The 16172-nt window shown below is 42.4% G+C and overlaps 1 protein-coding gene across 1 annotated transcript in view; it reads left to right on the forward strand.

The window, feature by feature from the left end:
* Positions 1 to 14141: 14141 nt before the first annotated feature.
* Positions 14142 to 16172, forward strand: part of TYR (tyrosinase) — a 55964-nt gene continuing 53933 nt past the window's right edge. The window contains exon 1 of the mRNA XM_073569262.1: positions 14142 to 15086. Within this exon, the coding sequence (XP_073425363.1) occupies positions 14256 to 15086 (831 nt within the window). The 5' untranslated portion in view covers positions 14142 to 14255. The remainder of the gene's footprint in view (positions 15087 to 16172) is intronic.

Genomic DNA, 16172 nt, shown 5'->3' on the forward strand with positions numbered 1-16172 from the left:
TAGTTATATTCTTGTATATAGGAGCAGTATTATAGTAGTTATATTCTTGTACATGGGAGCAGTATTATAGTAGTTATATTCTTGTACATAGGAGCAGTATTATAGTAGTTATATTCTTGTATATAGGGAGCAGTATTATAGTAGTTATATTCTTGTACATAGGAGCAGTATTGTAGTAGTTATATTCTTGTAAATAGGGTGTAGTATAGTAGTTATATTCTTGCACATAGGGGCAGTATTATAGTAGTTATATTCTTGTACATAGGAGCAGTATTATAGTAGTTATATTCTTGTACACAGGGAGCAGTATTATAGTAGTTATATTCATGTACATAGGAGCAGTATTATACTAGTTATATTCTTGTACATAGGGGCAGTATTATAGTAGTTATATTCTTGTATATAGGAGCAGTATTATAGTAGTTATATTCTTGTATATAGGAGCAGTATTATAGTAGTTATATTCTTGTACATGGGAGCAGTATTATAGTAGTTATATTCATGTACATAGGAGCAGTATTATACTAGTTATATTCTTGTACATGGGAGCAGTATTATAGTAGTTATATTCTTGTACATAGGAGCAGTATTATAGTAGTTATATTCTTGTATATAGGAGCAGTATTATAGTAGTTATATTCTTGTACATGGGAGCAGTATTATAGTAGTTATATTCTTGTACATAGGAGCAATATTATAGTAGTTCAAGATTCAAAGAAGCTTTATTGGCAGGACTAAATACACATTAGTTTTGCCAAAGCAGGTGTACAGAAGGGAATAGGGATAGGGACTGTAGGGATGTTGGGAAGGGGCTGTAGGAAAGGTGGATGGGGCAGATCCAGGTTGGGGCTATAGAAGTCCATGGCATAGGGAAGGTGGATGGCGGCATGGGGGCAGATCCAGGATGAGGCTATAGAAGTCCATGGCATAGGGAAGGTGGATGGGGGATTGGGGCATATCCAGGGTGGGGGCCATAGAAGTCCATGGCATATCAGAGTTCTCTTTCTCGCAGTCTATGGCATTCGTTCACATATTGCGCTGCTATCTCCACTGCTCTCTCTTCTTCCCCCAGCAGGATGTATGTTTTCTCTTCCTCCTTCATGGTGGTGAAATCCGGGAAGAGATGTGAGAGTCTCCTGAAGTGAGTGTCCCTCACTGCTGAGTACATGGAGCAGTGTAGCAGGAAGTGGGTCTCATCCTCCAGGGCCTCCTGGTCACAGTGTTGGCACAGTCTTTCCTCCCTGGGCTTGTAGCTCTGCCTGTGTCGGCCGGATTCGATGGCCAGACTGTGGGCACTGAGTCTATACCGGCTCAGGATCTTGCGGTCTTTGGGGTCCTGGAGTTTCTCCAGGTATGGAGCCAGTCTGTAGTCTCTCTGTAGACTCTGGTACATGGTCAGTTTCTGTGAGCTGATGATGTCGTTCTTCCAGTCACTTACATACCTCTCCTGGCCTTCGTCTACCATCTTCCTGATTCCGGCTTTTGTCAGGTTGTTGTGATTGGTTTTCTGGTCAGGTTGGGTTTGGGTGAGCTGTTCCGAGGGTCCTGGTTTTTCTGTTTCCCCTACATGTGTCAGGGCTTTATGGTGATGGGAGCTTGGATTGCTCCTACGTAGGTGAGCCCGGAATGACAGTGCCCTCCTTACAACCGTTAGGTGTAGAGGGAATCTGCCCAGCTCGGCCCGGCAAGCACTGTTGGAGGTGCTCCGATGGACTTGGAGAAGGTGCTTGCAGAATTCCAGGTGGAATATTTCTGTTGGGCTTGAATCCCACCTTGACCAGTCTGGGTAGGTGTGAGGACCCCAGACTTCGCTGCCATACAGGAGGATTGGGGCGATGATAGAATCGAAGATTTTTAACCAGACCCTCACTGGTGGCTTTAGATGGTAGAGTTTCCTTCGGATGGCATAGAAGGTTTTGCATGCCTTGTCTTTCAGGGTCTCTATGGCTTGTTTGAAGCTCCCTGATCGGTGAATCTCTAGGCCCAGATAGGTATATTTGTCCGTAGTTATATTCTTGTATATAGGGAGCAGTATTATAGTAGTTATATTCTTGTACATAGGAGCAGTATTATAGTAGTTATATTTTTGTACATAGGGGCAGTATTATAGTAGTTATATTCTTGTACATAGGGTGTAGTATAGTAGTTATATTCTTGTACATGGGGGCAGTATTATAGTAGTTATATTCTTGTACATAGGGGCAGTATTATAGTAGTTATATTCTTGTACATAGGGGCTGTATTATAGTAGTTATTTTCTTATACATAGGGGCAGTATTATAGTATTTATATTCTTGTATATAGGGGCAGTATTATAGTAGTTATATTCTTGTATATAGGGGCAGCATTATAGTAGTTATATTCTTGTACATAGGGGCAGTATTATAGTAGTTATATTCTTGTACATAGGGGCATTATTATAGTAGTTATATTCTTGTACATATGGGGCAGTATTATAGTAGTTATATTCTTGTACATAGGGGCAGTATTATAGTAGTTATATTCTTGTACATAGGGGCAGTATTATAGTAGTTATATTCTTGTACATAGGGGGCAGTATTATAGTAGTTATATTCTTGTTTATAGGGGCAGTATTATAGTAGTTATATTCTTGTACATAGGGGCAGTATTATAGTAGTTATATTCTTGTACATAGGGGGCAGTATTATAGTAGTTATATTCTTGTACATAGGGGCAGTATTATAGTAGTTATATTCTTGTACATAGGGGGCAGTATTATAGTAGTTATATTCTTGTACATATGGGGCAGTATTATAGTAGTTATATTCTTGTATATAGGGGCAGTATTATAGTAGTTATATTCTTGTACATAGGGGCAGTATTATAGTAGTTATATTGTTGTACATAGGGGGCAGTATTATAGTAGTTATATTCTTGTATATAGGGGCAGTATTATAGTAGTTATATTCTTGTACATAGGAGCAGTATTATAGTAGTTATATTCTTGTACATAGGGGCAGTATTATAGTAGTTATATTCTTGTACATAGGGGGCAGTATTATAGTAGTTATATTCTTGTACATAGGGGCAGTATTATAGTAGTTATATTCTTGTACATAGGGGGCAGTATTATAGTAGTTATATTCTTGTACATAGGGACAGTATTATAGTAGTTATATTCTTGTACATAGGGGCAGTATTATAGTAGTTATATTGTTGTACATAGGGGGCAGTATTATAGTAGTTATATTCTTGTATATAGGGGCAGTATTATAGTAGTTATATTCTTGTATATAGGGGCAGTATTATAGTAGTTATATTCTTGTACATAGGAGCAGTATTATAGTAGTTATATTCTTGTACATAGGGGCAGTATTATAGTAGTTATATTCTTGTACATAGGGGGCAGTATTATAGTAGTTATCTTCTTGTACATAGGGGCAGTATTATAGTAGTTATATTCTTGTACATAGGGGGCAGTATTATAGTAGTTATATTCTTGTACATAGGGGCAGTATTATAGTAGTTATCTTCTTGTACATAGGGGGCAGTATTATAGTAGTTATATTCTTGTACATAGGGGCAGTATTATAGTAGTTATCTTCTTGTACATTGGGGCAGTATTATAGTAGTTATATTATTGTGCATAGGAGCAGTATTACAGTAATTTTTTTCTCGTACATAGCGGGAAGTACTATAGTAGTTATATTCTTGCACATGGGTGCCAGTATTCAGAGGTGTTTCTAGGCTTTCTGGCACTTGGGGCAATTATTCATTTTGGCACCCCCCCAAAGCACACATGCGATTTGCACACTTAGTCATGTACCAACGAGCTGCTCTCCCTAATGCTGTCAATGTTCAGTGAAGAACTGAGAGAAGCAGGAAGAGAAGCTCGTTGTCACAGGACCATAAGTATGAAAGTCACATATGAGTGAAGTGTCCGTGTGATGACTATGGGAACCTGCAGAGCTGAATCCTGACATTGCAGCTTCTGAATTCTCACATGAAATGCACTACACACTTTTAGGATTCTCCCTTACCGGGGGCAAGAGTACACGGTCATGTCAGCACAAGTATGTGATTTATATACTTCTGGCCACATTCCGACTAGACGTGCCCGGCCTCGCTCCGTTCATTTTCATTGAGTGAGGCCACACATGTCTAGTCAGCACGTGACCGCATGTATGTAAATTATCGGAATGAGAGAATTCTAACAGCGTTCAGTGAGCACTGAGAGAATTCAGAAGTCTGGAGTCACATAGATTGTCTGCAGATTCAGCACAGACCTGGACAACCCCTTTAATGTTCCTAACATAAATAAAAACATGAGAAGTCAGTTTCACAAATAATATTTAGAGCCAGGTACCTTATAGATGACATAGACTCTGGAGTTGTTCTCCTTCTTTTCTTCTTCTTGTCCAGACCCCATGATGAGTTTTCTCATCACCAGCCATCTCTGCAGACTTCCATCTTCTCCGGTCTTCTGCAGCAAATCTCCACACGATGCCCTTAAAGATAGAAGTTTCATTATAATGCTTCTGAATAAAAATATCTGCAGTACGCTGAGCCCCGGAATAAATAATTGCCCCTGCACAAAATATGACCCACACTGTCCCTCTTATGGTACATGCTATTCACACTGACCTCTCCTTTCCAGACTGGGATACCTTTTTTACACTGTCCTCTCACACTGTGTTGTCCATATAGGGCTCAGTCGCTATACTGTACCTTTTCATCACACTCCCCCACCTTGGTATACTGTCCCCTCCTGGCTGTACCCTTACACTGTCCCCCTATGCTACACCCCCACTACTCAGTCTCTATTCTGTGCCCACTCATACTGTCGCCTCACACTATACCCCTCCCTCCTCATACTGTCTCCTCTCACATTCCCCTGTTCACGATACTATCTCCTCATATATTTACCCCTTCACTCTCTATAATGTCTACTCACACATACTCCTGACTCCCCATACTGTGTCTGCACACATCCCAGCACCCTCACTCCCCATAGTGTGTCCACGTACATTTTTCCCATCGCTACTCATACTGTGTCCACATACATTTACCAGTTCCCTCCCCATACTGTCTGCACCCATCTCCCCACTCACCATACTGTGTCTGCACCCATTCCCCATACTGTTTCCTCATACATGCCCTCATCCATACATACTCTTCATTTTGTCCTCAAATCTCTCCACACACATGAAATCCCCCCATCCCCACTACCACCGATGCTTCTGGGTGCTGGCGAGTGATGTCAGCAGTGTGATCACATGACCTTATCACGCTGCTGGCGTCGCTCTGACCCGGCTGTCAGAGGTTCACTTGTACTGGCGTCTGTACAGACGCCAATACTATTCACCCTTGGAAGCCAGCGTGCGGCAGCTTCTCTGCGCCAGCTGTCAGCTTGACAGCCAGCACGGCTGACTCCCATTTTGGAGGGGGGGCGGCAGAATGCAGTCGCCAGGGGAGACACTGCGGACTGCCGCATTAGGTGGCCCGACTGCGCCCCCCTGCCGGCTGCACCCGGGGCACATGCCCCGGCTGCCCCCCTAGATACAACTCTGTCAGCAATACAGTAGTTACAGTGCTATAGGTGGTATATTTTTGTATATAGGCAAGTGTAAGGCATCAAGACCCATTCCCAATCTACTAACTATGTACTTTCTCTGATAAGGGTGGGCTAAAAGAACGCTAGGGGACCCATGGTATATGCCTGATCACATGCTGCAGTTCATTCACCACTGAGTAGATCAGATCACTTGAATGTAAGTTTCTGATTAATACTAATATAAAGTCCTGATTGTAAATTAGATTCTATTGAGCACAGCTGATTCTGGCTTATTACATGTAAGTTGAATAATTTCTTTGTGTGAGTTTCCTGTAACTTTTTGACTTGTCCCATCAGTGACTCCCGGATACTCCAGCGGGGAGTCTCATGGAGTAATGCATGCAGGATTACAGGCCTCGTGCTCGTCAGGAGTCTTGTGCTGAGCTCCTGATCCAGTGAAGCCTGCAAGCTCTGAGCGCTGGTCATCTTATGACCTGCACATGCAAACAGCAGATCCTTTCATCTGCCTGCCACAATATTACCATCTCTGAATACGTTCTAACAGACACCAAAGTATGTGACTGTCATCAATGAATCCAATTGGAGGAAACACCTAGGGGAAAGGATGCTTCTCCCTAATATCCTCAATGTAAACTGACCTTACTGAGGAGAAATAACAGAGTAGTATCATTGTTCATTTTCCTCATTTCTGTTGAGGATATATTGTGTTTTTGTTTAGCTCCCAAAAACGTAGGCCAATAGTGCAAAATCCCCCCACCACCCTCCCAATAAACCGCTATTCATTTCTAGGGGATCCCAATGGTTGAACCCACAACAAGTAGAAAATAATTATCTATCCCATGGATAGGTGTCAAATTTTCAGACAAACCATTAAAATGGAGTGGCATAGTTCACCTGGTGATGGCAGATTCTCTAAGATTGTTAGGGCGATCAGCACGGACCGGAAGCGATGGTACAGCAGGCATGACTTCCCGGACGACTCTCAGTGGGGACCAGTACAGCTGGGTATGCAGGACAGCACATGAATAGGTAGACCTGAAGCAATAGAGGAAACAGAGTCATACAGTTGTGGCCAAAAGTATTGACACCCCTGCAATTCTGTCAGATAATTCTCAGTTTCTTCCTGAAAATGATTGCAAACACAAATTCTTTGGTATTATTATCTTCATTTAATTTGTCTTAAATGAAAAAACACAAAAAGAATTGTCCTAAAGCCAAATTGGATATAATTCCACACCAAACATAAAAAAGAGGGTGGACAAAAGTATTGGCACTGTTTGAAAAATCATGTGATGCTTCTCTAATTTGTGTAATTAACAGCACCTGTAACTTACCTGTGGCACCTAACAGGTGTTGGCAATAACTAAATCACACTTGCAGCCATTTGACATGGATTAAAGTTGACTCAACCTCTGTCCTGTGTCCTTGTGTGTACCACATTGAGCATGGAGAAAAGAAAGAAGACCAAAGAACTGTCTGAGGACTTGAGAAACCAAATTGTGAGGAAGCATGAGCAATCTCAAGGCTACAAGTCCATCTCCAAAGTTCCTGTGTCTACTGTGCGCAGTGTCATCAAGACGTTTAAAGCCCATGGCACTGTGGCTAACCTCCCCAGATGTGGACGGAAAAGAAAAATTGACGAGATTTCAACGCAAGATTGTGCGGATGTTGGATAAAGAACCTCTACTAACATCCAAACAAGTTCAAGCTGCCCTGCAGTCCGAGGGTACAACAGTGTCAACCCGTACTATCCGTCAGCATCTGAATGAAAAGGGACTGTATGGTAGGAGACCAAGGAAGACCCCACTTCTTACCCCGAGACATAAAAAGCAAGACAATGACCCAAAACACACTTCAAAAAGCACTAGAAAATGGTTTGAGAGAAAGCACTGGAGACTTCTAAGGTGGCCAGGAATGAGTCAAGACCTGAATCCCATAGAACACCTGTGGAGAGATCTAAAAATTGCAGTTTGGAGAAGGCACCCTTCAAATATCAGGGACCTGGAGCAGTTTGCCAAAGAAGAATGGTCTAAAATTCCAGCAGAGCATTGTAAGAAACTCATTGATGGTTACCGGAAGCGGTTGGTCGCAGTTATTTTGGCTAAATGTTGTGTAACCAAGTATTAGGGTGAGGGTGCCAATACTTTTGTCTGGCCCATTTTTGGAGTTTTGTGTGAAATGATCAATGTTTTGCTTTTTGCTTCATTCTCTTTTGTGTTTTTTTCATTTAAGACAAATTAAATGAGGATAATAATACCAAAGAATTTGTGTTTGCAATCATTTTCAGGAAGAAACTGAGTTTTATCTGACAGAATTGCAGGGGTGTCAATACTTTTGGCCACAACTGTATGTGTGGCAGCTCAGGAATAGCAGGAATGTGTAGGCAATGTGGAATCATGTTGCAGAAGTGCGTAAGCAAACAAGAACAGTAGGATTGTATGTGTGAGCAGCACCAAAAATAGCATATATGAGTAGACCTGAAAATGTTACATATGTAGACAGGGAAGCAGTAGATGCAGCAGAGCCATATGTGTGGACAGTAGTGGAGACCTCTTGGCAATTGACTGGGGACACATTAGGCTGGTGCACACAGACTCAATAAGAGCCAGAGAGTTCTGGCACCGCCCCCTATGCATACAGCGAGGAAGCATGCAGAGAGCAGGCAGGAGGCAAGAGGCATACAGCATGGAGCCGGCAGAAGACAGAACCCACAGCATGGTCTGGAGTAGTGGGTAAGTTGGTGTGTAAGTCAGGTGAGGGATGGGAGGCCATGCAGTGAAGTCCGCAGGGTTGTTACAAATATGTTCCATTTATGATGACTCTTTGTTTCCTGTCTTTCATCCAGTTCCATATCCGTCTGTGTAACGGGAGTGGTGGAACCACTGTGCCTTGTTCAGAGAAGAGCTTGGAGGGGCTTAATTTGGTGCTACAACAGAACTTACTTTGATTGAACGGCAGCTGACCCCTAAGGGACAGGACGCTGGAATGGCCAAGAAGGGAATTTCAGCTGGTACAGGCAGACATGGCAAGAACCCAGGAGAAGCAGGTGTTGACCCCCTAAGGGACAGGATGCTGGAATGGCCAAAAAGGACATTTTAGCTGGTACAGGCAGGCACAGCAGGAACCTAGGAGCAGCTGTGTAGTGAGTTCATTTTCTGGTCTACCAGTCAGGCTCCCTCTGGTGGTAACAGGAGGTAGTGAGGCTGATTTAATCAGTAGAGATCTGCCACATGATAATGAGGATGACGATTGGACCTCAGGAATCTCAGACTGGATTTAAGACAGCGGACGCCCTACTCTGGTGCTGGTGATTCCTTCTGCTTGTCAGGTCTTGGTTCTCAGCTCTGTTACAGTCAGCTCAAGCTAAATTTCTCTGCTAATGTTCACACTTGATTTTGTTGTTCTATTCAGTTTTTTGTGTGGTCAGCCAGCCCCGACTTGGGCTGTGCTGAATTTCCACTCTTATTTATCTGTATTTGCCAATTTGCTTTTTGTCCCTTATTGGATTGGCCTCTTTTTGCTCTGTCTCGGAGTGTTTCAGAGTGCTGATATAGTGTGAGAAGTCTAGTGACTTCAGGGTTAATTTTATCAGAAGTGTTGGACATTATTTTGTAGGGTTTTGGGCAGATTGCAGACAGTGTCTTTCCTTTCCTCTCCTTTCTAGTTAGTTTGGGCCCCATCGTTTGCTCAGCCTGTTTTCCTACCTGTGTTTGTGTTTTCATCTTGTTTCGCCATCAGTGCATGTGTGGGGGCTGTCTATTCCTTTGGGGTCTGCTCTGGGGCAGTTGGTTTTCCCTTTTCTTGCTTTGGGATTATTTGGTCCTCCGGCCGTGATGAGGCGTCTGGGTACATCGTAGACACGCTCCACGGCTGCTGCTGGTTGTGTGGTGGGATCAGGGATCTGCAATCTGCATAGTTACCAACCTCTCTGTTTTTCTGGGCTTAGCATGTTTAGGCTTTTTCCTCCTCGGTGACCCATTCATAACACAGCTGGTAGACAGGCAGATATGGTTGGTATACAGGTGGAAACCGGCAGGTGCAGATGGATGCAGCTGAAATACAGGTGGGCACAGGCAGGTGCAAGTAGGTACGGCTAGTATACAGATGAGCATAGTTAGGTACAGTCAAGTACGGCTGGTATACAGGAGGTAACAGGCAGGTATATGCAAGTACGGCTAGTATGCAGGTGGGCACAGGCAGGTACTCTGGAAGACACAGGCAAGGACAGGCAGGAATGAGGCAAGAACATGCAGGTACCTTCAGACACTAGCGGAACTAGCAGGTACTGGCAGGTACTAACAAACTGGGGACCTGAGAACTAGCAAGCATGCTGGGAATAGACTAACCATGTTGTTCAGGTGCCTCCCATCAAGTGGCGGTGCCTTAAATTATAAGTGTTTCCCAGCCACTGGCTAGGGATACTTTAGGACAGTGCATGCTGTTGCTTTAAAACGGAGGGATCGCGCATGCGCCTTAAGCACAATGCCAGGGGATCTGCGAGCTATGCACAGACCCCAGGAACAGCCAGAGGAGGAGGAAAAGGAAGTGCAGGAGAGGAGATGTAACAGCATCTCTGCTGGGGGAGAAGAGGAGCATGCAGGGATGCCAGCGCTACAATCTGCTTCTGGAGCTTCAGTATAAGGCTGTTATGTGGTTCTGTATCAAATGCCTTTGAAAAGTCCAGATAAATCACATCAGCTGCATTACCAACATCCAGATTTGCACTTACCTCTTCATAGAAACCCAACATACTGGATAGACACAACCTATCTTTCATGAATCCATGCTGGTTGTCAGCTTTTATATTATTCTCTGCAGGTCATCTGTTTTAATGCACTCAAACGCTCTGCACACTACTGATGTCAGGCTTACCAGATGGTAGTTGGCTGGATCCACTTTCTTACCTTTCTTAAATATTGGTACCACATCAGCCATCCTCCAATCCTGTGGCACCAAACCTGTTACAAGAGGATCTAAGAATATGAGATACATCGGTCTGTCATTTACATAGTTAAAATCCCCCAAAATAAGGACCTTATTATTATTTGCTGCCTTTTTAATTTGTTGCAGCATTTCATCCTGTTCCTGTTCAGCTATATTAGGACACTTGTAGCAAACTCCAATTAGCAGCTTTCCATTATTGTCATCCCCTTGTAGATTTACCCATACTGACTCTACATTAACGCAGCGCCCCCCAATGTCATCATTGAGCACAGGTCTTAAGTTGGATTTAATAAAAATACACCTCCCTGCACCTTTTTTGTTTTTCCTGTTCTTTCTGAGTGTAGTGTAACCGTCTATGTTTTTCACCCAGTCATGGCTTTCGCCCAGCCCGGTTCCAGTAATGCCCAGTCTCCAGTTCATTCATTTTGTTTTCAAGACTTCTTGCATTCGCCATCAGACTATTAGCGCATTTATTATTCCTACTCACATACCCACTTTCCTTGAAGGTCCCAGCCCCCTTAAATCCTCATTGACCCCTACTGTCTCACTCACTCAATTTACTCTATATATTCCCCTGTTAACACAACAACTACCCTCCTTCCCCCAGATTCTAGTTTAAAAATTCCTCTGTCCGTCTGACTATTTTTTTCCCCCAAGCACAGTTTCACCCTCCCCATTGAGGTGCAGCCCGTCCCTACTGTAGACTAAACCAAAAAATAAGGAGAAAGTTGATACCCAAGTAAGTGTATGTATCTGTATCATACAAGGTTGAAGAAGACACCACAACACTTTTAAACAAAAAGCTACCTGAGAAATAATCACTAAATAACCGAAGATCATTTAATGCAACAAATTTCATTTTTTTAGAGAGACCACCCAACGCGCGTTTCACACGTTGCTTTGTTAGGGAGTGACCGTAGAGTCTGTAGCCGACAGAAGTCATCACAGTTGTCCATGAACACAAACCCTTCCTTCCTGCACCAATTTCTGCACCACTTATTTATCTCCCTAAGCCCCGGCTGTCTTTTTAGTGGCACTGGTGGTATTTCTGAAAATGCAACCTTGGAGCATATACTAAATGAGGATAAACCGTACAAATAAAAGCTGAAAGCAATTGAAAACTAGTAAGGGAAACACCAAACTATGCTCCTATAATATTGTGTTTAACAGTACAATTATCTTCTGCCCCGTACTTAAAATGTAGCTTCTGCACCACTCAGCAACCTTCGCCGATAGTCAATGGAACTTGTTCTCCAACCAACAAGGTAGTCATAGTGTCAAAATGCAAACCAAAAGCTAACGATCGCTACAAGGCCAATGCAAAAATATCAAAAACTGTTGGTTTCCTAATCACAAGTTGCAAATTGCATGTGTCTAAGGCCCGGGATCACACATGCGAGAAACACGAACGAGTCTCACATATTAATACATGGCACTGCCACCGGCACTCGGGAGCGGAGTATGCGGCAGTGGCGGGTATTGTCTTGCGAGACTCGGCCGTGTTTCTCGCATGTGTGATCCCGGCCTAAGACTCGCAGTTGTGTGATACTTGACTGTAGAACGGGCATAAAGTTATTAAAATATGCCTTAGAATTTTTTGTAGTTTTACAAGCTTTTTTGTGTTCTTTCATGTCTTTTATGCTTTTTTTTTTTGCAGATGTTTATTTTCGTATAGAAAAATATTCAGCTTAATACATGAAAAAATATCATTGGCCCAAAAAGCAAAATGGGAAAAAAGAAGCTCAAAAATCTCATTTATATATACCAATACTGTCTATTTCTTTTAGGGGGTATGAATCAAGATTTTGTGCTAGATTTCTGCGCACACAATTTTTAGACAAAAATTTGAGAATAATTCTATTTTATGCCTTTCTTATCACATATCAAAATTGGCCGTGATTAGTCGTGCAAATGATGGTTTTGCCAGATTTATAAATTGCAACTTTTCAAAAAAGATGTAAACTCATTCCAGTAAGTGTGTGTTATACCGCAAAAATGATATAAAAAGTGTGATATCTAGAGACCCGTTGATATATGGTATTTGGTGCAAATAACGGCAACACGTCCGCAAGCAAAAAGGATTTGAAAAAGTGCTCTTATCATCACTTTCCTGTAAGTTTACACTACCTATTTCTTAGCTTAATTTGTGTCAAAAAGTTATAACATTTTGTTGCTTTTTTGGCCATACTGCGTTGCACAATAATTCGTTTCACATTGTTCAGGAAGCCACGACCCTTGTGGGATAAGGCACTGAAAGGGTCTAAGGACCCTTTCACACGTCAGTGTCTCCGGTACGTGTGGTGACAGCTTTCTCACGTACCGGAGACAATGACACACGTAGACCCATTCAAATGAATGGGTCTATGCACATGTCAGCGTGTTTTCACGGACTGTGTGTCCGTGTGCAAAACACGCAGACGTCCATTTTCACCCGGACATAGGGGCTGCAAAACGTGCCGCACACGTGCACACGGAGAACAGTGCACACTGTCTTCTGTGTGCACGGACGGCCACCGGGGAAGTAGCGCTACTGTAAGCCGCCGTTCCCCTGGTGGCAGGTGCTCAATGCGGCTGTCATCCATTCTCCCCTGCTCTGGCAGCGAAGAGAGGAGAATGAATGAATGAAAAACTGACCTGCTGTGACCTCAGGACCGTGGAAGAATGCAAGTGATGAGGTCATGGCAGTTCAAGCTCTGACACAGTGACCTCATCACTTGCATTCTTCCATGGTCCGGAGGTCACAACAGGTCAGTTTTTCATTCATTCATTCTCCCCTGCTGGCGCTCCTCGCGGCAGAGCAGGGGAGAATGGATGACAGCCTGCTTCAGCACCAGCCTCCGGATTTTTTTTCACCACTTAAATATAAAAGAACCTAGACATGTTTGGTATCTGCAAACTCGTACTGACCTGCAGAATCATAACGATAGGTCAGTTTTTGAATTTAGTGAACATGGTAAAATAAAAAGAATATTGTGGAATTGCACATTTTTTTTTTGCAATTTCACCGCACTTGGAGCTTCTTTTTTTCCATTTTCCAGTACACTGTATGGTAAAATCAATGGTGTCATTCAAAAGTACAACTCATCTAGCATAAAACAAGCCCTCACAAGTTATGGTTCTTGGAAGAAGGGGAGTTAAAAAACAAAATGAAAAATGGAAAATCGTCCAAGAGTGAAGGAGTTAAAAGATGTCTTGTGCACATAGCCACTGAGCAGAATCTCCAAGTTTTACCTTACCATCACTTTTTTTTATTTATTTTTTATTTCAATTATTTTCAATTCCTGTGGTTTTATTTGTGCTGACATCCCCACACTGATTTTATGCCTGGAGCAAAGATCTGAAATCACGTGTTGCCCTCAATCTATAAACCTCGTTAGTTCCACTTTTCGTATAGCATTTATCTAATTTGTCCTGTGTGGATCCAATTTTGACCATTTAATTAGAAAAACAAACATCTAATTAAGAATGAAAAATGAGCCGGCAAAATATCAAATCCTCAACTTTTGCAAAAAAAAAAAAAAATGAGGAAAAAGTGAGGATAAATTTTGCAATTTAAAAAAAAAAAAATCCTTTCACATTCCAGTGCCTGTGAGTTCAAATGAGAACTACTAAGGAGGGAGGGAGTCAAAATTTTCTTCACTAGGAGTGAGAGTCAAACATGGTTTAAGCTTCAACACGTGATTAAGCCAATTAATAAGTGAGGAGGACACAGGAGAACTTCCTGCCCTGGTCTGTTGTGGAGGGCTGAGGAGTTTGTGAAGTCCAGGGCACCAGGATGAGAAGTAGTATCATGCTATTTGCAGCTGTTGTCCTACTCTTTGCGTTGCCCTCAGCTTATGGACAGTTTCCTAGGGCATGTAGCTCAGCAGAAGTCCTCTTGAGCAAAGAGTGTTGTCCAGTTTGGACTGAAGATGGTTCTCCATGTGGAGAAGCTTCTGGGAGAGGAACATGTCAAGATGTTGTCCTGTCTAACTCGCCATTGGGTTCACAATTCCCCTTTAGCGGCATTGACGATAGGGAAAACTGGCCAATTGTCTTCTACAACAGGACCTGCCAATGTCAGGGCAACTTCATGGGCTACAATTGTGGCGATTGCAAATTTGGTTTCATTGGTCTAAACTGTACGTTGAGAAGAACAATGATCAGAAAGGAAATCTTTAGGATGACAGCGGCGGAGAAGGACAAGTTCATCGCCTACCTCAATTTTGCCAAACGCAGTATCAGCTCCGACTATGTAATTGCCACCGGGACCTACGAACAAATGAACAATGGCTCCAACCCGCTTTTCACAGATATCAGTGTGTATGACCTGTTTGTGTGGCTGCACTACTACGCCTCCAGGGACGCTTTCCTAGAAGGTGACCTCGTGTGGAGAAATATTGATTTTGCCCATGAAGCACCAGCATTTCTGCCCTGGCACAGGTTCTTCTTGCTTCATTGGGAACATGAGATTCAGAAGCTTACGGGTGATGAGAACTTCACCATCCCCTTCTGGGATTGGAGAGACGCCCAACAGTGTGATATCTGTACGGATGAATTTTTTGGGGGAACTCGCCCGGTCAGCGACACTCTCCTGAGCCCGGCGTCTTTCTTCTCCTCTTGGCAAGTAAGTCTTTTAAATTAACTTAATATACAAGGTGTGTGTTTTTTGTTGTCTTTTTCCTTTGTGCACAAAGTATTTTTTTTTTTTTTTTTTTTTAATTTATTTTTTTACTTTCTCCGCCTCCACCGCAGCCGTGCTGCAACCCTCTCTTTACGAGGCTCGGAGCACAATTGCATGACACTTGGCTCCCACTCGCAGCAGAGCAGGAGCCGAGGGTCATTAGTATGTCACATTGGATGACCCTATGTGCAAATATGGATAAATTTGCACGATCAGTATTTTTCCATCATTATGTTGTCTTTTTTTTTGCGTATTTTCATGTGCAAAAAATAAAATAAAGCCCAGCATATTACAGTAAAGTGGGATTTTATAGAAATATCATGTCCACTGTATTTTATTATTATTATTATTATTATTATTATTATATTTTTTTTTTTTTTTTTTCCGCTGACCTGCGGCGCGTCTCGTGATGAATGATTTTTTTTTTTTTTTTTTTTTTTTTTTTATTTTTGCATATTTTCCCCATAGACTTGAATGAGATTAGGAATATCCTGACTCAAAGCAATATTACTCAAAATCTGACTCTGAACTACCAAAAAAATGAGGCAAAATCAATAAAAAAAAAAGTAACCTAACTTTAGAGTGTGTTCACACGAGCGCATACGTTGAACGAGTGCAATCCAATATAAATTGGTCCGAGGGCAATGTAGATCTGCGTCTTCATTTGCTTTTATCTACTGCATTTGGTGAGCGAGGGAAAAAAATCTCATCATGCTGCAATGTTGCTCCGAAATCGTATGCTTGACGATAAAAAATCAGGAGCCATACAGCATCCGACAGATCACCTGCTCAAGTTGTGACCCCGGTCTATGACTGATTGAGACGTCAGACCTTTTTTTTTTTTTTCTTTTTTCTCTCCAAGCGTGGTTTTTTTTCTTGGCTTGCACTTGTTTCTGGAATAGTAAATGAGGTCATTCACACACACATGATTTTCCAGGGACTTTTGTGTCTGTGCAAAGTGGCGAGTCAGGTCAAAAAATTTTCCATGCAAGTCTATGGGTGTGAAAAAATATAAACATAAAAACCGGA

This window comes from Dendrobates tinctorius, unplaced genomic scaffold (genome assembly GCF_039654945.1).
Source record: "Dendrobates tinctorius isolate UK_male_01 unplaced genomic scaffold, ASM3965494v1 ptg000023l, whole genome shotgun sequence".
NCBI classification, from domain to species: domain Eukaryota; kingdom Metazoa; phylum Chordata; class Amphibia; order Anura; family Dendrobatidae; genus Dendrobates; species Dendrobates tinctorius.